At 38.3% G+C, this 23,344-nt stretch overlaps 1 protein-coding gene across 2 annotated transcripts in view; it reads right to left on the bottom strand.

Annotated features, from left to right (window-relative positions):
• The window catches only part of LOC133650742 (protein turtle homolog B-like), a 268,746-nt gene that overhangs the window by 104,941 nt on the left and 140,461 nt on the right, over nt 1–23,344 (bottom strand). For both annotated transcript variants that reach the window (XM_062048342.1, XM_062048344.1), the window contains exon 7: nt 21,535–21,680. In XM_062048342.1, the coding sequence (XP_061904326.1) occupies nt 21,535–21,680 (146 nt within the window). The remainder of the gene's footprint in view (nt 1–21,534; nt 21,681–23,344) is intronic.

The raw sequence follows: 23,344 nt of genomic DNA, 5'->3' as shown, positions 1-23,344 counted from the left end.
GTGCTATGGCGCCATCTTTTGGACAAGTTCGCTGACTGCAGGTGTTGCAGGTTGATAATGTACTTCCTGTTTTGTTCCTTTAATGGAAAGTATTCTTCCATAGCGTTTCTGCTCAAAAGGATTATGTTTACATCACTCTAAGCAACGTTTGAAAGTTTTACAATATAACTAAAACCTGTTTAGCTGATTGGAGAGAGAGCCTCTGCAGCTAGTGGGTCCATGACCATGACTTCTGTTTTGTTTGATCAGTCGTTTGAAAACAATTAAGGTATGTCAATAAATATTTACAAAATACATCTGCGGCTTATCCATAAACCAATCAATCAAACTTTATTTGTATAGCACTTTTCATACATATAAAATGTAGGACAAAGTACTTTTCATTTAAAAACGTTGAAAAAAAAAAAAACACTGCCTCCCGCCCTCATTAGACAATCCCAGGTGGAAACAGTTGGCCCCCCTATTCCCACCCAAAAACCCCTTTTCCCTCTGCCACACACATGCACGCATAATAAAAGTAATGTAAAAACATATGTGACTGAGCACGGAAGAACCAGGTTAGAGAACACTATCTTAAGGAGCCGAGTGCTGCATGATGGGGGGGTCGCAGTCGCAGCGTATCTGACCCAGGGCACACAACGAGGGACCAGTGAGCCATCTTGCAGAGGAACCCATGAGCCAAAGCCACAGCAGCTGGAAAAAAAACTATACAACTAAAATATAGTAAGAGGAAAAATAAATGAATAAAATGTACTAACTTACAATATGATTAGTTTAATACATCAATATTACATAATTATTTAGTCAAAAACTAAAAACAATTAATTAAATTGTGGCAGAGGTGGGTAGTAACGCGCTACATTTACTCCGTTACAACTACTTGAGTAACTTTTGGGATAAATTGTACTTGTAAGAGAAGAAACGCTACTTTTACTCCGCTCCATTTATCTACATTCAGCTCGCTACTCGCTACTGATTTTTATCGATCTGTTAATGCACACTTTGTTTGTTTTGGTTTTTCAGACAGACCTTCAAAGTAGGATCTAGCGCATGCCTGCGTTTCACCAATCAGATGCAGTCACTGGTGACGTTGGACCAATCAAACAGAGCCAGGCGGTCACATGACCGTCACACGTGGACCCCGACTTAAACAAGTTGAAAAACTTATTCGGGTGTTACCATTTAGTGATCAATTGTACGGAATATGTACTGTACTGTGCAATCTACTAATAACAGTTTCAATCAATCAATCAAAAGTGTGAAGGAAAAAAGACACTTTTTTTTATTTCAACCGTACCTCTCTCAAAAGCCTAAAGACTGACCGCACAGTTCCTGTCTTCACAATAAAAGTGCCACTCCATCGCGCCTGCGCGAACAAAATAAGAATCTCCGAAAGCCAGCGCAAACAAGCTAGCAAGCTACGGAGTTTGCCGCCAATGTATTTCTTGTAAAGTGTATAAAAACGAATATGGAAGCTGGACAAATAAGATGCCAAAAACCAACCACTTTCATGTGGTATTGGACAGAAAGGAGGAACTTTTTTTCTCTTCCATTTGAAAACGTGGACGTTATCAGCACTAATGTCTGTTTCCAATCAATGCAAGTCATCAGAATCAGGTAATACACCAACTTATATTCTTGTCTTCATGAAAGAAAGAAATCTATATGTTAAACATGCATGTATATTCATTAAAACACCTTTAACATGTGAAAAAAAACGGCAAAATAAATAAATATAAATTATATACTTTATATATAAATGTATGTATGTATGTATATATATATATATATATATATATATATATATATATATATATATATATATATACATATATGTATATATATATATATATATATATATATATATATATATATATATATATATATATATATATATATATATATATATATATATATATACATACATATGTATGATATGTGTGTGTATGTATATGTATATATGAGGTAGATCACCTCGACTTGGTCATTTATTAAGTAATTGATTAACGTTGAAAAACTTATTGGGGTGTTACCTTTTAGTGGTAAATTGTACGGAATATGTACTGTACTGTGGAATCTACTATGAATGCCTACTGAGCCTATGGTGCTGTTAAGTTATTGTGGCTCAATTTGCCTTTATTTTAATGTATTATTATTTAATATATATTATTGTTTTAGTTGCTTAAGAGATATTCCTGGCTCTGAATTTGCTCATTGCTATTTTTATGTTTTTGTGCATTATTTGTTGCCGTCATCATGAAACGAACAGGTTACTCATCAGTTACTCAGTACTTGAGTAGTTTTTTCACAACATACTTTTTACTTTTACTCAAGTAAATATTTGGGTGACTACTCCTTACTTTTACTTGAGTAATACATCTCTAAAGTAACAGTACTCTTACTTGAGTACAATTTGTGGCTACTCTACCCACCTCTGAATTGTGGTAAATAAAAGCTAATAAATATTTGATAAGCACTGAGCCAAAAATATAATAAAACATATAAAATAAATAAGAATATTAATTTGATGCTAAGTTAAAAAGGTGGGTCTTAAGCTTGTTTTTAAAAACAAAATAAGAAAATAAAATGAATTACAGTATTAATTAAATGTTTAGTTAAAAAGTTGGGTCTCGGGCTTGTTTTTAAAATCGGAATGTTCTCTGCAGCCCCGAGGAACTACGGCATGCTGGGGGGCGTAATAATGGAATGACACTTCACCGTGAGTATTGGTCCGGACTTTTGGAATAATTAGGAGGCCTGAACCGGAAGACCTCGGGGGCCGCGAGGGCTCATAAGATAAAAGCAACTGGGAGAGATAAGAAGGCCAAAGTTCATTGAGGCATTTAAAAACCTTAGAATTGATTCTGGAACACACGGGGAGTCAATGCAGTGATTTTAAACTGGTGTGTTATGCGCCCGCCTTCTGGTCCTCCTCAGCACACGAGCGAAAGCAACCCCCGCGACCCCGAGAGGGACATGCGGTAGAACATGGATTTACGGATGGATGTATTGGTTTGGTACTTTTTTTTTTTAGAAAGACCAGAAAGTATGGCATTACAGTAATCAATACAGCTGGTAATAAAAGCATGCATTAGCGTCTCCATGTTGGCCCGAGAGAGAATGAAGTGGACTCTGGATATATTTTTAAGATGATAAAACCCTATTTTAGTGGTGTATTTAATGTGTGAGATAAAAACCAGGCTCAGGGGCAAAAATGACACCCGAATGATTCACTTGCAAAAATGGTTTAAAAGAAAGTGACTGTAATTTGGATAAAAGTTTCTCTCTCTGGGCTTCAGGACAGATTATTAAAACATCAGTCTTGTCGTGGTTACGCTGGAGAAAGGTTTTTGACATCAAAGATGTAATATTTAAAACACAGTTAAAAATGCATCCATTAGTTTTGTGTCCTCAGGAGACATGGAAATGTACAGCTGTGTGTCATCAGCATAACTGTGGCAATTGATTCCATGTCTCTTGATGACATTGCCAAGAGTTAGCATATGCAAAAATTAAAAAGAACTGGGCCTAAAACTGACCCTTGGGGCACACCATATGTTGTTTCGTGGGGTTTGGAGGGTCATGTATCCATACCTACCATAAATGGTCTGTCTGTGATATAGGAGGTGAACCAGTTATGCACAGTATCAGAGAAGCCGACCAGGTGTTTGAGTGTATTTAAAATAATTGTGTGGTCTACAGTATCAAAGGCTTCGCTTAGATCTAGTAGAACTAGCACCGAGACCCTTTGTGAATCGTAATTTACCCTTAGGTCATTTAAAATATTTAAAAGAGTGTGCCCAGTTCTCTGGTTAACTCTAAAACCAGACTGATATTTCTCCAGAACATTAAAAGTATTCAAAAAAGCATTTAGGTGAATAGATACAAGTTTTGCTGAAAAAATGGTGGTTCGACACTAGTCTGTAGTTGTTAAGATCTGTAGAATATAAATTGCTCCTCTTCTGAAAGGGCTTCACCACTGCCAATTTCATTAGTTAGAATAATTATGTACTGTATATATTATCATCATAACTTTATGCTTAAGGGCTGTTACTATAAAGTATTGTCAATTTGTGCTGAAATGGTATTTTTGTATTTGTGCAGAGCTAGCAATCCAAAAGATTGCTAGCCTCTTTATCAGTGTTGTGTCCAGACCCGGCCTGCTGGCTGCCAAGGCCGAGCATTGGGTTCCGGGACGCAGACAAAGCAGAGACTGGGCAATAGCAGCAAGTGTCAACATATTTGCATTTTTGCATAATCATATATTGTGTCTAACTGGAGTTGTCAAGATTACCCCCCTTCCCTCAGTCACCGTGATGTAATAGGGCCATTTCCTAATAAATAGAGGAGGCGCGCGGGCTTGATTTTTAGAACGTAGTTTGGATCTGTAACTAGAATACAGCCCAAAACACGTGTCTCCTCGAGCTAAATTGAACTCTGTCTCTGCATGATTCCTTGCTTCTTGTCTGATTATTAGATGTCATCAGTGTTTGAACCTGACAGAAAGGGCTTCATCACTGCCAATTTAAAAGCAGCAGGAAAGACCCCCGTCTGTTTAAAAGCTCCTCTTCAAAAACTCCACAAAATGTTGATTTTTTTTTTTTTAAATGAAGCAGGAATTTAGTTTAAAACACATGTGGTGGGCTTCACTGTTGATAAAACCTTTTCAAGCATCTAAGCATTAACCTGGACAAAACTGTCCGCCGCCCTGCACATTCTTTTTGGCTCTTTGACTGTGGTATTATTCTTCCATGGGGGAATAGATTTCATGCTTATTGTCTTTGTTAATACTGGAGCAACAGAATCAAAGCTTGCCTTCGGTTTACTGTTATAATATTCAGTAATAAAATCACAGGGTGCAGGTAAAACCAAACGAGGATATTCATCTAAAAGTGTGATAAAAATGTTTGCCATTTCAGACGTTAGATAGCCCCTTTTCACTTTTCGCACCAAGTGTCTCCCACTGAATAAAACCTATTATGTTAAAATACACATCATAGTGGTCGGCGACAGCCAAGTCGACAACAGAGGACACATGAGTGGACGAGCCATGAGGTGATGAGGTCCAAGGTGCGTCCCATATTGCGATTTGGCTGTGTTATCAATCATTTAAAGTTTACTTATATAGCCCTTAATCAGAAATGTCTCAAAGGGCTGCACAAGCCACAACGACATCCTCGGCTCAGATCCCACATCAGGGCAAGAAAAAACTCAACCCAATGGGAACAATGAGAAACCTTGGAAGGGACCACAGATGTGGGGATCCCCACCTGGGTGACCGGTGCAATGGATGCCAAGTGGATACAGTTAATAATGAGAGAGTCCAGTCCATAGTGGGGCCAGCAGGGGATCTTCTTGCATGTAGACACGTCGGGGCGCAGAGACGTCACAGACAGATGCGTAAGGAGTGGTGCACCCCGGGTATCACAAAAGATATGACAGCCTCGGGTGTTAAGATGGGGGTTGTCGGCCCCGAAAAGATGTATTTTCTCCCAAAATACGTTGTAATTGTCTATGAAACCAACTATGTGGGAGATGCAAGCTTATGAAAGCCAAGTGTTCATTCATTTTAACCAAGTAAAAACTAATTGAGATTAAAATCTATTTTGCAAAAGTGACCTGGCCAAGAGGGCAGCAAAACAGGTTTCATAAATACATAGAACAAAAACCAAAAACAAGAGCAGTCACACACTGTACCATTAGTTAAAAGTACAAATTACTTACAACATAAACATAAATAGGTTACATTTAAAACCAAGTACAGTGCCCAATAGAAACAGTTTCTCGATCCTTTAAAAGGGCCTGAAATTACCCCAAAGTCAGTTCAGCCAACCTCAGATCCTTTCGTAATTCATTCCAAGACCATGGAGCAGCAAATCTGAAGGCTTTTTTTCTTAATCAAGACTTGTGTTGGCTCTCGGAACCAACACGCCAAGAATGTCCCGGGACCTTAAACTGTAGCGACTGGCGTCTCCACACATAAAAGAACATATATAAGGGGGAACCAGACCAAGAAGTGATTTATAAATACAAATAAAAACATCCATCGAGAAAATCTGCAAACTGACCAAGATGGACAATTTGCGTTGCATACAAAATACAATGGTAGACAAGGTTGCCACAACCAGTAATACAACGTAAGGCACAGTGATGAACAGTATACAATTTTCAAATATATGCTGGGTACATTCTTAAAAAGCAAATCTCAATAATATAGCAATGGCATAAAAGTGGTCAGAGTCAATTGTTTCCTAACTTTTAGGGGGGAAAAAAGACTTGCTCCTAAAGTAAAACAAATAAAATAAAAAAATTAATTAAGTTTAGCCACAAGTTTTTCTATGTGCGATTTTAAAAGACAAGTACTTATCTGGTGTGACCATTTCAAGTTCAACCTTAAAAGCAGTAGATATTTTTGGACTGTTCAATGGCAGTCGTTTGCTATTTGAGAATAACATCTCCTTAGATTTCTCTGTATTTAGCATGAGTCTCAGCTGAGTCATCTGAACAACATCAAAAGCAGACTGCAGGAACTCAAAGGTTTGCACTACAGCAGGGGATGAACAATATATGAATGCGTCATCTGCTTAAAAATGGAACGCAGCATCCGACACATTATTACAGAGATTCTTTACATGGATGGAAAACAACAACGGACCTAAAATGGAACCCTGATGTACACCCTTTAATACAGGGAGGAAAGACAAGTAGGACCCAGCAAACTGGACACATTGGGTTCTATCGGACAAGTAATTCGAAAACCACTTTACAGCATGCTGAGATAGTCCCATCCTGTGCAGTCTGTCTGCCAAAATTATATAGTTGACCGTATCAAATGCTTTTGACAGGTTGATGAATAGAGCTGTACAATATTTTTCTTACAATTCAATGCCTAAATAATGTCATTCCCATTTTGACAGCAGCGGTTGTGATGTTATGTCTCTTTCTTATATCTGATTGATGTTGAGAAAGCAGACCATAGGCGTCGGAAGATTCTTTAAGTTGTTCACTAACAAACTTTTCAAGAACTTTAACTAGGACACATAACTTGGAGATGGATCTATAGTTATTAACAGCAGCAGGATCTCCTTCTTTTAACAAAAGTAAAACATAGGCTGATATCCATATGTTAGGAATGTCATTTTATGGACAATAAAACATTTAAAATATGCGTCAGAGGTTCTGCAATAAATTCAACAGCTGACTTTAAAAAGAAGGGCTCAGGGCCTGCAGATATACCAGGATCCACTTGTTTTAAGGCTCTCTTGACCTCAAACACATCAAAAGGAGTAAAACTAAATGTATTGGCTATGGAAGTGTGAAGAGATGTTGACATACAACCCTTTTGAACATTCGGCTGATTTGGATGTGGAGATAACGAGTCAAATAAAGAACAAGAAGAAATAAAATGTTTAATAAAACAATTAAGTGGATGCGGATGGTCCAAGATGGCGGACTAAGCAGCGTGGCTTTCCGGAGAAATTCACATTTACGACCATATTAATAGAAAGAAAAAAGAAAAAAAAAGTATGGCTGATTTACCATTACTACACGATACCCGATACATTCACGATCATTTGTGGGTTAATTTCCATAAGACGTTTTTATGACTTTCCAGAATTTCTTAGCTGCAGTTCAAGCTCATTAGTCTGCTAAAACGACCTATTCCTCTACCAGAGGTGGGGGTAGGGCTAGAGATAAAAACATCCACCTGTGATTGAAGCAGAACATTATAAAGGTGAATAAAATCCTGCTTTATCAGCTCAGATTCTTGTTTAAAAGTGTTGTTTGCACCTATATGGACGATTAGTCTGTTGATTTGCGGGTAGAATTTCAAGATGTCGCAGAGCTTTGCTGCCATATCCAAAACGGTGGCATCGGGGAACTAGATAGTGTCTGCAACCCTCATTTGCACATTTTTCACAATGACTGGTGCTTCGGCCTTGATCCATGCGGTGCACATCCGGACACCAGGGAACAATGACTTGATCTTTTAGACTGACGATGATTTTTTTTCTACGACCCCATGAATTTTGGATAAATTGAAAATCTACAAGTCCAGCAAGTTTGCTCAGCTGGATAAGAAAGTAAGTGGCGCCATAGTACACCGGTAACTTAGAAGTAAGTTGTTAGGCCTGGGCCCTATTCGGCCAGAGCGAGAGTCTAAGGTACCCGATGGCAATGTCTTTATGTAGAATGAGTGCAGTCTACCATGATCTCTGGCACTTTCCACACAAAAGTAGTATAGTAGAACCGTACCAGATTGGTCGAATGTTATAGCTTCCCTTGCTATCAAAAGCTGTCACTGTCAGTCATGCGCATGTATAGTGACCAGATATAGACCTAATTATTTCTTCTTAAATTTAGCGGGTGTGGCTTAAATACTGGTGCACTCTATAGCCCCGAAAATGCGGTAACTTGATAAATCGATTTTCCACTGTAAATGATAATAGAACTTGTCACGTTGATGGCAACACTAAATTGGCCCTAGTGTGTGAATGTGAGTGTGAATGTTGTCTGTCTATCTGTGTTGGCCCTGTGATGAGGTGGCGACTTGTCCAGGGTGTACCCTGCCTTCCGCCCGATTGTAGCTGAGATAGGCTCCAGCGCCCCCGCGACCCCGAAGGGAATAAGCGGTAGAAAATGGATGGATGGAACGTTGATGCAAGCAAAGCTTGCAACGTGATCTCAAGATGCAGAGATGCAAGGCATAAGGCAGGTAGAAAGTATATTTAAATACAGTAAGAAAGCTAGTGTGGCTAGGGAGTGCACGAGACAATATACTTGTTCAGGTAGCAATAAACAAACACCTGTCCCATTAGCATAGCCACTGAACAGGGCTGGGAAATAAAGCAGTCTAATTGGCAACCAGATTCAAGTGTGTCCTGGTTGCCAATCAGAGATGGTAAGGGAAGCAGGGTTTGGGGTTGGGGTCGGCAACCTTCAGCATACAAAGAGCCATTGGAGCCCATTTCCCCCCAAATAAAACCCACCTAGAGCCACGAACTCTGTTAGATTCCTAAAATGACGATAACACCACTTATAGTTTCCTTACACTTGTGCTACAGGACTTATGAAAATAAACACTTACTTGATGTATTTCTGGGTAAAACGAAGCAAATCATCAAATTATTTTGAACATTAGAAACAAATACACTGTTCCTTCCCTTATTAATGAATAAAACAATTAAAATCAACTCATTCCAATGTTCTGAAGGCATACGACTGCGGCATATTCATTTGACTAAACATTTAAAACAACTAACTAGTCAATAAAAACAGCAAATTAATAAAAATGTAAATAAATAAAATGTTTCCCTTTTTTGATCTGTCCATTGCTAGGGGTTGACCGCTAAAAACAATACAATTGCATGGCAGCAAGAGATGTTGCATAAGGGCTGTGACATACATTTCCATCTACAATATATTAAAATGTGTTTTATTTTCATATGACAAGATCCCAGAACTCTCCAAAATAACAACTGTTAAATTAAAAATAAACTAAATAAAATGAAATGTAATAAATCAAGTAACCATTATTTGTTGACATTCGGTTTCAAAGCCAAAGGGAGCCACGGCGGAGGCATGAAAGATGCGGCTCCAGAGCCGCCGGTTGCAGACCCCTGGTTTAGGGTATAGGTGCAGTGACATGAAATGAAAGCACAAAGGAAATGGAAACAAGAGCGCTGCAAAAGAAATAAGGCCGCACAAAAAACAACACAAGTCCAAACACTGCCATGGAGGGTCTGACTGTTTCAAAACAGGTTACAAAGTCTCCTAAATTAGCTGCTGACGTGTGCGGTAACATATTGTTATTTCCAGTTGTATTATTTACTCAAAACTATTATTAATCTTGGTAATTTACTGTTAATATCTGATTACTTTCGGATGTAACATTGTTCTATCTACACTTCTGTTAAAATGTAATAAGCACTTATTCTTCTGTTGTACGGATACTTTCATTAGAGTTGGGGGATAATAAAAATGTGGGTATCGAGCCAATACCATGATGCTTAAAATGTTCAAGAAACATTGTTTATTTTATTATTATTTTAATTTTAGTGACTTGGAAGCGGCTTCACAATTGGAGTGACATTAGCAGGACTCGCAAGCGAAGATGCTACATTGTGTTCAGGACACATTTGTTGCAGATTGTCGTTGCCAAATGTGTCATCAACATGGTATCATGGTATATGGCGATAATCGACCAAATGTATATTGTTCGTATTGCCCAACCCAACTGCCCATATAGGTGTTTTAAACAATATCTAAACGTTATGTTGTAATTATTTTTGCAAATGTATTTGCTTTTGTAATAAATGTGCCTCAATGATAAATCCAACTGAAGGAAGTTTCCGAGTGGGCGGATTTTATTAAAGGGGAACTGCACTTATTTTGGAATTTTGCCTATCGTTCACAATCATTATGGGAGACATGACTATGGATGGTATTTTTTTTTTTTGCTTTCTAAACATTAAATAAATGTGATCAAAAGTCTGCTTACAATGGAGCCTATAGGAGCCATTAAAGTCCTACTGAAACTCACTACTACCGACCACGCAGTCTGTTAGTTTATATATCAATGATGAAATCTTAACATTGCAACACATGCCAATACGGCCGGGTTAACTTATAAAGTGCAATTTTAAATTTCCCGCGACACTTCCGGTTGAAAACTTCTAGATATGATGACGTATGCGTGTGACGTCACGGAGAGAACGGAAGTATTCGGACCCCATTGGATCCAATACAAAAAAGCTCTGTTTTCATTTCAAAATTCCACAGTATTCTGGACATCTGTGTTGGTGAATCTTTTGCAATTTGTTTAATGAACAATGGAGACGGCAAAGAAGAAAGCTGTAGGTGTGATCGGTGTATTAGCGGCTGGCTGTAGCAACACAACCAGGAGGACTTTGAGATGGATATCAGACGTGATAGCCGCCGACCTCACCTTGACTTCCTCCGTCTCCGGGCCGCCGACCGCATCGGTGATCGGGTGAAGTCCTTTGTCGCTCCGTCGATCGCTGGAACGCAGGTGAGCACGGGTGTTGATGAGCAGATGAGGGCTGGCTGGCGTAGGTGGAGAGCTAATGTTTTTAGCATAGCTCTGTGAGGTCCCGTTGCTAAGTTAGCTTCAATGGCGTCGTTAGCAACAGCATTGTTAAGCTTCGACAGGCTGGAAAGCATTAACCGTGTATTTTCATTTCCATGGTTTAATAGTATTGTTGATCTTCTGTCTATCCTTCCAGTCAGGGGTTTATTTCTTTTGTTTCTATCTACATTTGAGCCCGATGCTATCACGTTAGCTCCGTAGCTAAAGTGTTTCGCCGATGTATTGTCGTGGGGATAAAAGTCACCGTGAATGTCCATTTCGCATTCTCGACTCTCATTTTCAAGAGGATATAGTATCCGAGGTGGTTTAAAATAGAAATCTGTGATCCACAATAGAAAAAGGAGAAAGTGTGGAATCCAATGAGCCCTTGTCCCTAAGTTACAGTCAGAGCGACAAAAGATACGTCCTGCACTGCACTCTAGTTCTTCACTCGCACGTTCCTCATCCACGAATCTTTCATCCTCGCTCAAATTAATGGGGTAATCGTCGCTTTCTCGGTCCGAATCTCTCTCGCTGCTGGTGTAAACAATGGGGAAATGTGAGCAGCCCTTCCTCCTGTGACGTCACGCTACTTCCGGTATAGGCAAGGCTTTTTTTTATCAGCGACCAAAAGTTGCGAACTTTATTGTCGTTGTTCTCTACTAAATCCTTTCAGCAAAAATATGGCAATATCGCGAAATGATCAAGTATGACAATTAGAATGGATCTGCTATCCCCGTTTGAATAAAAAAAAATTCATTTCAGTAGGCCTTTAAATTCTGCCGAGAAAGCCCTTAAAAAACATCCAAACATATCCATCAAGGTTTTATATACATGCTGTAAGTATATATGTAATGTAGTAACAGGCACAATTATAATAACATTTATTTTTGCTTATTTTTATAATTTTAAGCATAGGCGGCGCATTAATTTCGAAAATGCATCACGTTTGCTTTTTTTTTGTTCATAATCACTGATTATTACTCACTGCAGAATTCATGAGAGCCAACACACATAATAAAACATCACTTACTGTACAAAATCTGCTGTCATTAAGATGCCGACTGCTAGGATGCTAATATATTCCCATTTAGATGAAACATTGACTATAATTCTCACGAGGAAACGGGGTGGGGGAGCGGTGGGGACCAAGTGTCTTTTTGTGTCGTTCTCGCTATAAAAATTAGCATTTTTAAAAAGAGTTCTAGAATTTCCGACTGTCTCTGAGGCCGTGAATGCGCACCGGCTGAGTGTTAAGGCGCAAAGAAGGCAAGTAAAAGACATTGGAAGCCTGTGTATTCAGTTCAGCTTCTTGAGTGTGCAACCCTTTGGGTAATCTAACCTGCATGAATGCCTGCCAAAAAAGAAAAGAGAAAAGGAAAAATTGTTAAATTTCGCATCAACAGATTGCTTTTCCTGTAAAATAAAAATAAATAAATAAATACAACTTTTAAATGGTTATTATTTGTGTTATGTTTTGTGGTTCTATTTTATTTTTCTTCAGTGGAAGAAGCAGCAAAATGTCTCTTGTTAGTAAAGGTTGCAGACCCCTATTCTAAGGTCCTGCATAGAGAGGACTGTGTCACTTCAAAGAGCAAATAGCTCACACAATTCATTCAGCATGTTTGCCTTCATGCATATGCAGAATATATGATTATCAGAACACCCAAAATACTGGGAGAAAAATATGCAAATGTAATGATTTGGCGCTCGCAATGTGATTTAACAAGCCTGACACGGTTTTGCAGCCACTGGTTTTGCATATACAGTACATTTAAAACATTTGGAAGGTACGTGCAAACTGGCACAGTTATGCACAAAAGGCTGCACTGCAGTCATTGTGAGGAGGCAATCGGTGCAATGACGGACAATAAAGAGAGATAATTTTCTGCGCGTGTCAACATATTTATGTCAGAAATAAAAACAATACTATACATATAATCTATCCAGCAATTAAATTTTTGAGCTGAAGGATGACTTAATAAAGTGGTCGTATTATGACTTTTTTGTACATTTAAAATACGATCTTGTGTCTACATAACACGTAATGGTAGTTAGTTGGTCAACATTTTGCATAGATTATGTTTTACAGACCGTCTTTAAGCTGCCTTCTGACCATCTTTTACGGATGCGCAGTTTTATTTAAGTGCCTCCACTTCACCTGCGTCATCCCTGCGCTGGCCATGTTGTAGTTTCCATATGGAGTCTACTGACAAAAATAAGTTACAACGGTACGCTACTTTGTACTAGAAATGGTGACAGCATGTGCATGTACAAGCCAGTCTGAATGCTATCCACAACAATCAGAGGAAAACACGACGCTGGCAAAGTTTACCGATTCAATGTCGTCAACAAAAGTAGCACAGTTAAGTTAAACATGCCTTTGCTAAATGGACAGTCACCGCATGCAGGACATCTAACATCTGTGAAGACCAAGTCCTGCAAAAAGATGTCATTCGTATCACCTCCGTACATTGAAGAGGCACAATTACAGCAAGGGTAAACAAACTGTACTACACAAACAAGAGCATCAACTTGCAACTACAGACTTAATGTGAATTTATTTTGCTTCCTGGAGAACGTTGGACATCTCTAAGTAATCACAACAAGCTGGGGTCGCATTGTACCAAAAATAGAGATCAGCTTTGTCATCTGAAAAGGTACAAAAATGTGTTTGTTTCAACAGCTGTTTAAACTAAAGAAGAATAAATGGCACATTATGTTAAGTTGTTTATGAGTGCGTTTACAACATTATCGATTAGTAACTGTACCTTGTTTGCAATATTATTGCAAACTGCAAAGACTTTCAAAATGTGTATTACATTTTTACTATACTTAATTTTTCACAGAGTTATGAGCAAATCAATGACTTGCAGTTCAGTAAAACATTTAAAAAACGTTCCTGTATGACATTTTGACTGCTAAATTGCATTTGTAACCAAATATTGGGGTATTTTCTTCAGCAAATTGTATTTATGCAAACAAATAATAAGATTACTCTGTTTAAAACATTAATCATTTGACAGACCTAATTAAAACATTTTAACATTATGTTTGTGTTCAATTACAGTAAGTGTGTTTATCCTAAACATGCCTGATACATTTTCAAGTCTTTTATTTTTTTTCTTACCGTGGCTTTAATTCTGTGAACACATCATATAGTGAGATTATTTTATATCGTTTCATCACTATTTACTGCTGTACTTATAAATGAAGTTACTGGATCTATTATATTTTTGTAACTAAATGGTCTTCTACGTATTTAATTCATATTACGTATCAATAAATAATCTCCACTTCTTCCTACTCCTTCTTGGAAATGTTGAATTGTGAAATAAACACGTGATGTTCCTTAATGTAACTTGTTAAGTATGTTTGAAACAAAACAAAACATTACTAACAGGATCACTACCAAATACTAACTGTGGAGCCTTTAGGACTGTTGCCACGGTTACGGGTATTTCAAACCGCAAACAAACACCTACACTATAGCGTAAGTGTTCTGTTACACTGACAAGCCTTTCAAAAAGACATTTATGTGCAGCAGCTCGGTTTTACGATGTCATTAGAAAAAAGGAGCCATTTAAGAAGAAGAAGCTGAGGGGGAAAGTTAAGGGCCAGCTTTAGCGAAGTGGTCAATGATTGATACAGGACTGCAATCTATTTGTGGTGGTGCATTTTCATTTCATTTTCAGTTTTGCTGTTGTAGTTTTTGTGGTTTTCAAATTACAGGGAATATTGTCAGCCATCACCGTGAGATCTGCTGCTGAGATTAGAAAAAACATATGTTCACACCTTAGCCTGCTGTCTGCCAAGTCTTCAAGTAATAAAAGCAGCCATTCTGTCACATGACATAAGTCACCATGGGCATTATTTGTAATCAGTTTAGACTTTGTAAAGTTGATTATCTCATATTCGTGCCATATAAGATATTTGAGTAGTTGTAATATGAGTTTATATTTCAATAATGGCAGTGCAGGATTGTTTCCAACTCGTAAAATCCAAAGTGTTCCTTGTGTTACAACTCATGAAGTCTAAACTATTAAAAAAAGACAAAATAAACAATTCCTTCAGAACATCATTTTATCTAACAAAATATTTCACTGTGTGGTCACTACGAGCCACTGTTCGACGATTCAATTTGGAAGAGTCTGATTCAACCATTAACTACGCAGTGGAATTGTCGGACGTGCGAGACAAGTTGAGGCCCCCCACTTACTGTGGGTGTATTAGGAGGATGTTCCGAGATGGAACAGTTGCAGTGCAGATAAAAAAAATTCCACAACAAATAAAGTAAAAGCACATGAAAACAAGAGGGAAACATCAAAGAACACAAAGGACATAAAATACATTTTTTTTAAAAAGCACAGAGCTGATGCAACTAGCTGCAACTTCAGTGGCCCCATTTCTACATACAGCTACAAAGTAAAACACAACAAAACAGTCAATAAATAACACATATTGCGCACATATGATTGCACTATACATAGACAAACAACAAAACAAAAAAACCCCACAATTTCAACACCCACATACTGTACACTGTAGTGTACAGTATGTGCAGTGCAGTGCTCCATGACATGGTTTGGGGAGATGGGGGGCCGCACGGCCAGCAACAGAATCCGACCCAACAAAACAACCAACAGAGCCGACTCCATCCTTGGCTGTCGAATGAGCTGTCCGCACATTGAGAAGCAAATCCATCTAGGGCAGGGGTGTCAAAGTAATTTTAGCTCAGGGGCCACATGGAGGAAAATCTATTCCCAAGTGGGCCTAACTGGTAAAATCAATTTAAAAATAAAGACAACTTCAGATTGTTTTCTTTTTTGAAATAGAACAAGCACAATCGGAAAGATATACAAATTATATATATATATATATATATATATATATATTTTTTTTTACACTTACGGTTATAGTATTCTATCTTCATTTGACGTGATTTATACTTTTTGAATAAATGTAATAATGTTCATCAAAAATGCTCCCATTGGTTTTAATTTCTGATGTATCAGAAGATACATGTACTAACACCATGTGGTTGTCATACTTTTTTCACCAAGTACCACCTCAGAAAACACTTGGCTCTCCAAATACCACCAATATATATATATATATATGTATATATGTATATATATATATATATATATATATATATATATATATATATATATATATATATATATATATATATATATATATATATATATATATATATATATAAGTATGTATGTATATATTATATTATACATATATATATATATATATATATATATATACTTTCCCATTTACCGCTTGTCCCTCTTGGGGTCGCAGGGGGTGCTGAAGCCTATCTCAGCTGCATTCGGGCGGAAGGCGGGATACACCCTGGACAAGTCACCATCTCATCGTAGGGCCAACAACTTGAGTGGGCAAATGCTCACATATGATGGTGTCTGGCACGTTGGAGAGGTGTTCTCTTTACGGATTAATCACGGTTTTCACTGTTCAGGGCAGATGGCAGACATTATCTTGGCAAAGAAAAAGTGCTCACTAATACAGATTTAGACAGATTTGTGAACAATATTTGAGAAGAATGTATATATATTTTTTATAACTCATGAAAAATAGGAGTAAAAACAAAAGTGTTGGATTTATATTTTTGTCCAGTTTATATAATGCCTGTAATGTAATTAGAAATATAATATAATTAGATGAAGTGTCTATCCATCCATCAATCCATTTTCTACCGCTTGTCCCTTTCTGGGTTGCGGGGGGTGCTGGAGCCTATCTCAGCTGCATTCGGGCGGAAGGCGGGGTACACCCTGGACAAGTCGCCACCTCATCGCAGGGCCATGAAGTGTCTAAATAAATTCAATATCTAAATAACTACACTAACTTCACTTCAGAACTGTATAAAGAAGGTTACAGTAACTTGAAGTTACAATTCAAGAAAACTTATTTCCTATTATTCCAACTCATTCTGTCATTGTGTAATGCTTGTCTGAGAGCAACAGATGCTTTCACACTTTTTTGCGATATGGCACGTAACAACAATCATTTTGAACAAAAATAAAATATGTCAAATTTACAATATTGTCAGGATATGAGCAGAGACATGTCAGTTTGTTAAAACAAGAAATAAAACAAGCTTTAGCGAACAGACTGTACAGCAACACGTTGACACTCCCATCACCACAGTATGAAGTATAAACAATAAAACATTGAATTTTATATGTATGTGAACCATTCCTGCAGTACCTTGTTTGCTTCCCTGACAACCTCCTTAAAGTTGTGTAATCAATCATAAATACCCACCCATCCATCCATTTTCTATCCAGGTCCTTTAAGCGACTAAAATGCGTCAAACATGACAAAGTGTGGAGAGTGTTTTGTATATTACCCATCAGGCTAAGCAAATGGGTTAAATGGGTGGACACATAATCCATATCAATATAAAATGCATTCGATATATATATATATATATATATATATATATATATATATATATATATATATATATATATATATATATATATATATATATATATATATATATATATATATATATATATATATATATATATATATATATATATATATATATATATATATATATATATATATATATATATATATATATATATATATATATATATATATTTTTTTTTTTTTGGTCGGAAGAAACCAGAAATTATGAAGCAAGATTTTTTTCATGAAGTCACTCGCGCTTTGGGAATGCAGGAAACAGGAGGTGTCACTGAGCAATGGGACAGACATGTTAACAGCCAATCACACAAGAGTATTAACTACTGTGTGTTACACCATTCCTGTTGTTCGGCTCCCAGTCCCAGACCGTAGTCGAGGAACGCAGGGAAGACGTTCCTTCCAGGGCCTATGCTTTCGTCGGGGGTAACACCCTTCACTTTACCCGACAATGGGTCTGCTAAGCTCCGCTTTCGGGTCGGAATGATGAGGCTGATTTGTGACAATTTGGTTGCTTTATTTATAAATGGTTGATTTATATAGGCTAGTAAGGTAAAGTTTTGTACCTGACAAGTTTCGGCTATCTTGCTTCTGCAGCCTTCCTCAGAGGTGTCACGTGATGTTAGTGTGACGTCATCTGTGACGTGTTATATGGATTGTTCCATCCCACCTGAGGTGGTGGGATGGCGGTGTCCCCTGGTGTGCGTCGGGGGTAGGGCGGGGCGACTCTTGAAAATGAGAGTCGAAAACGCGAAATGGACATTCACAGTGACTTTTATCTCCACGACAATAACAGCACTTTAGCTACGGAGCCAACGTTATAGCATTGTGCTTAAATGCAGATAGAAACAAAAGAAATAAGCCCCTGGCTGGAAGGATAGACAGGGGCTTATTTAACAATACTACTATCAGGAGACACCGAACCAAACACTGGACCTATAACTACACGGTTAATGCTGTGCTGCCTGTCGAAGCCTAGCAATGCTGTTGCTAACGATGCCGTTGAAGCTAACTTAGCTACGGGACCTCGTCAGAGCTATGATAAAAACATTAGCGCTCCACCTATGCCAGCCCTCATCTGCTCATCAACACCCATGCTCACCTGCGTTCCAGCGATCGACGGCGCGACGAAGGACTTCACCCGATCATCGATGCGGTCGGCGGCTAGCGCGTCTGATATCCTCAAAGTCCTTCTGGTTGTGTTGCTGCAGCCAGCCGCTAATACACTGATCCTACCTACAGCTTTCTTTTTGCAGTCTCCATTGTTCATTAAACAAATTGCAAAAGATTCACCAACACAGATGTCCAGAATACTCTGGAATTTTGCGATGAAAACAGAGCTGTTTGTATTGTGATACAATGTGTCCAAATACTTCCGTTTCAACCATTGACGTCAAGCGCAAACGTCATCATACATAGATGTATTCAACCGGAAGTTCCCCGTGAAATTGAAAATTGCACTTTATAAGTTAACCCGGCCGTATTGGCATGTGTTGCAATGTTAAGATTTCATCATTGATATATAAACTATCAGACTGCGTGGTCGGTAGTAGTGGGTTTCAGTAGGCCTTTAAAAGGAGCACACACACATACGCTACTCTCATACCACTAGAGTGGTTGCACCGTCTTTCTGTCTTGCTGTGGATTCTCTCCATGGAGTGGGAAGAGAAACTGTAATATCTTGATATATCAACGCATAACCGAAAAGTGTCTTTAGTTTTGTTGGTTTTAATGTAGACGTGCCATAACATCCTGACACTTCCAATGTGTCGGTTTTTAATTAATTGCCTCCCAAACTACTGTGTAGTGTTCAATAGCTTATACACTACTGCTATCTAGTGTCTCAAATCTGCAACTACCTTCAAATCTACTTAAATTGTTGTATTACCTTAGCCGCACTCATTCTACCTGGCTACCAGACACTCTCCGCTGATAAATAGCACCCTTGGGAAGTTGGAAATTGTTTCACTGTATTTATTGGCAGGCTTAAATAAGTCATAAAAAGTATCAATAATTATTGATATCGATCAATATAAAAAACGTATATCGTGATATAGTTTTCGACCATATCGCCCAGCACTAGGGTCAATAATAATCGCTGTTGACATCCGCCTCAAGCATACTTGCCAACCCTCCCGGATTTTCCGGTAGACTCCCGGTATTCAGCGCCTCTCCTGAAAACCTCCCGGAAGAAATTTTCTCCTGAAAATCTCCCGGAATTCAGCCGGAGCTGGAGGCCACCCCCTTCCAGCTCCATGCGGACCTGAGTGGGGACAGCGGCGACAGTCTGTTTTCACGTCCGCTTTCCCACGATATAAACAGCGTGCCTGGCCAATCATGTCATAACTGTAGAATGATCGAGGGCGAGTTCTTGGTTTCTTATGTGGGTTTATTGTTAGGCAGTTTCATTAACGTCCTCCCAGCGCGGTAACAACACACAACAACAGCAGTCACGTTTTATATATATATATATATATATATATATATATATATATATATATATATATATATATATATATATATATATATATATATATATATATATATATATATATATATATATATATATATATATATATATATATATATAGCTAGAATTCACTGAAAGTCAAGTATTTCATACATATACCGTAATTTCCGGACTATAAGCCGCTACTTTTTCCCCTCGTTCTGTTCCCTGCGGCTTATACAACGGTGCGGCTTATTTACGGCCTGTTCTTCTCCGACACCGATGAAGAGGATTTCGGTGGTTTTAGTACGCAGGAGGAAGACGATGACACAATGACTAAAGACTGACTTTTCATATACCGGTAGGCTGGTTATTTTGATAACGTACAGGCGAGCACTTTGTATTACTTTGCACCGTTGTATTATTTGTACTCTGCACGAATGCTGTTCGCCATGTCAAAGATGTGAAAGTTTGATTGAATGATTGAAAGATTTATTGTTAATAAATGGGACGCTTTGCGTTCCCAAACAGTCATCTCTGTCCCGACAATCCCTTCCGTGGTAGCAGGAACCCCTATATACTACGGTAATTACACATCAAAACCCTGCGGCTTATAGTCGGGTGCGGCTTATATATGGAGCAATCTGTATTTTCCCCTAAATTTAGCTGGTGCGGCTTATAGTCAGGTGCGGCTTATAGTCCGGAAATTACGGTATATATAAATATATATATATATACTGTATATCAATCAATCAATCAATCAATCAATGTTTATTTATATAGCCCTAAATCATATCCATCCATCCATCCATTTTCTACCGCTTATTCCCTTCGGGGTCGCGGGGGGCGCTGGAGCCTATCTCAGCTACAATCGGGCGGAAGGCAGGGTACACCCTGGACAAGTCGCCACCTCATCGCAGGGCCAACACAGATAGACAGACAAGTGGCAACTTAATTATAATGTTTCAAGTTTCATGTTTTAAAAATACATTTGGGCTGTAGTTTGGGGACCCCTAAATTAAGCAATTCTTTGGCATACCACGAGAAGCCACAGTTTAAGAAACACTGATTTAAGACATTTTTTGAGGTTGAAAAAGTCACAGATGAGATCAATGTATTGTTCTCTTCAATGAAAGATTGTATTCCTTTAATATGTGTCTTATTAACGTCGGGAGAGTTACATTACAATTGAGTTCCTAGATGTAATTTTAGTTTTTCCTGTAGCTGCTATAGCTACATCCATGTTATGTGACTAACACCAGTCACTAAGGTTTAGTAGATTCCCATTAGCTGTGCTCTTAAAAAAACAGACTATGCAACCTTTTCCGCATAGAAATGTTGTAACCAACCAATGGTTTACGATGAAAGATGCATACAAAAATTGCTCGCCTGCTAAAGCAACTTTTTTGTGTGCAGCAACCTTTATACAGAAAATGAGAACCCAGGTGTGTTAAAACATAGAGTTACGATGCATACCTAAAAGGTAGCACCAAATCAACTTGAATGTCATGGAAACACTAACGCCACTTACATTGCACTGTCAGGTAGGCGGAGGCAGTCGGTGGGTGGCCAAGGCTGTTGCTAGGAGCACAAGTGTATTTCCCAGCATCCTCCGGCTTGACTTGGGCAATGATGAGGGAGCCATCAATCAGAACACTGACTCTTCGCTTTAGGTCACTGAAAAAAAGAGAACAAAGCTTTTACCCCACAAATCAGACAAACTAAGCTAAATAGTAGGGTTTTTTTCAAACATAAATGATGTCACTGATATTTAAGACTCTGACTAATTTTCTTTGGGCCGATGTTGACTCATTTTGCAGTCAGGCTCAATAAAACAAAGCACGTAGACTGAATCACCAAAACGTGGGATTATTTTGTAAAATGATACGCGAGAAAACAGACTACAGCAGGAAGGGGATTCATATGTAGGGAGGATGCTCGAAAACCGGTTCTTCCGATTGTTCGATAAGAAAAGAACCGATTCCATGGGTTCGAATCCCTTTTTGAAAAACGGTTCCCATTATCGAAGCCACATTAGTAAAGAAAAAGATTTGGTTCTTTATTCAAATCCCTGGGAACGAATCCCGTGTCACAGGAAATGTCCTGTGACCATACTTGCCAACCTTCAGACCTCCGATACCGGGAGGTGGGGGGTGGGGGGCACGGTCGGGGTGGGGCGGGGGCGTGGTTAAGGGCGTGGTTAATAGGGGAGTATATTTACAGCTAGAATTCACCAACTCAAGTATTTCATATATATATATATATATATATATATATATATATATATATATATATATATATATATATATATATATATATATATATATATATATATATATATATATATATGTATGAAATACTTGACTTTCAGTGAATTCTAGCTATATATATATATATATATATATATATATATATATATATATATATATATATATATATATATATATATATATATATATATATATATATATATATATATATATGTATATATATTTATTTTATTATACATATAAATAAAATAAATACTTGAATTTCAGTGTTCCGGGGGCTATCCAGTAGATGGCAGTATTGTCCTGTTAAACTTCTCCTCCGTTCATGACTCGGCCACCGTGTTCAATGGAGAAGTCTGTTTTACAAAATGTACAGGCAACATAATTACATACCCCTTCCCCTTCGAACTGTCCTGGATGAACTGAAATTCTTGTTTCCATTCGTTTTGGAAGTTGCAAGCGTATTTCTTCATCTTGCTCGTCGATGGCGTCACCATGTCTGTAACTTCCTCGTTCTTCTGCTTCGTATCCTTGTTGTGTGCGCAGTTGTGCACTCTACTCTCTAAAAGCCGTAGATGTTATGACGTCATTGGGCAGGCAAGCTGTTTATATTGTGGGAAAGCGGACGTGAGAACAGGCTGTGGCCTCCAGCTCCGGCAGAATACCGGGAGTTTGTCGGGAGAAAATTTCTGCCGGGAGGTTATCGGGAGAGGCGCTGAATACCGGGAGTCTCCCGCTAAAAACGGGAGGGTTGGCAAGTATGCCTGTGACACGTCACAGGAAATGACGTAGCTCAGTCATTAGGCGGCAGATACAGAAGCAGCAACAACAATGGACCGTAAAAAACGCTCCAAAGCACGGCTTCACTTTACTAAGAAATACGACGAGGAAACGGCCATCTGCAATTATTGCCAGGCTTCTCTTTCCTGTAAGGGGAACAGTACAACAAACATGTTGAAACATGTTCAGGCCGTACATAACCTGAAGGTTAGAGAAACGTGTTTTGTCTTCGACACGTGGAGAAGCAGTAACAGAGATGACGAAGCACGACCTTCTTCCTCTGCTTCAACC

Source organism: Entelurus aequoreus, linkage group LG05 (genome assembly GCF_033978785.1).
Source record: "Entelurus aequoreus isolate RoL-2023_Sb linkage group LG05, RoL_Eaeq_v1.1, whole genome shotgun sequence".
Lineage (NCBI taxonomy): Eukaryota > Metazoa > Chordata > Actinopteri > Syngnathiformes > Syngnathidae > Entelurus > Entelurus aequoreus.
This window is presented reverse-complemented; position numbering and strand designations above follow the sequence as displayed.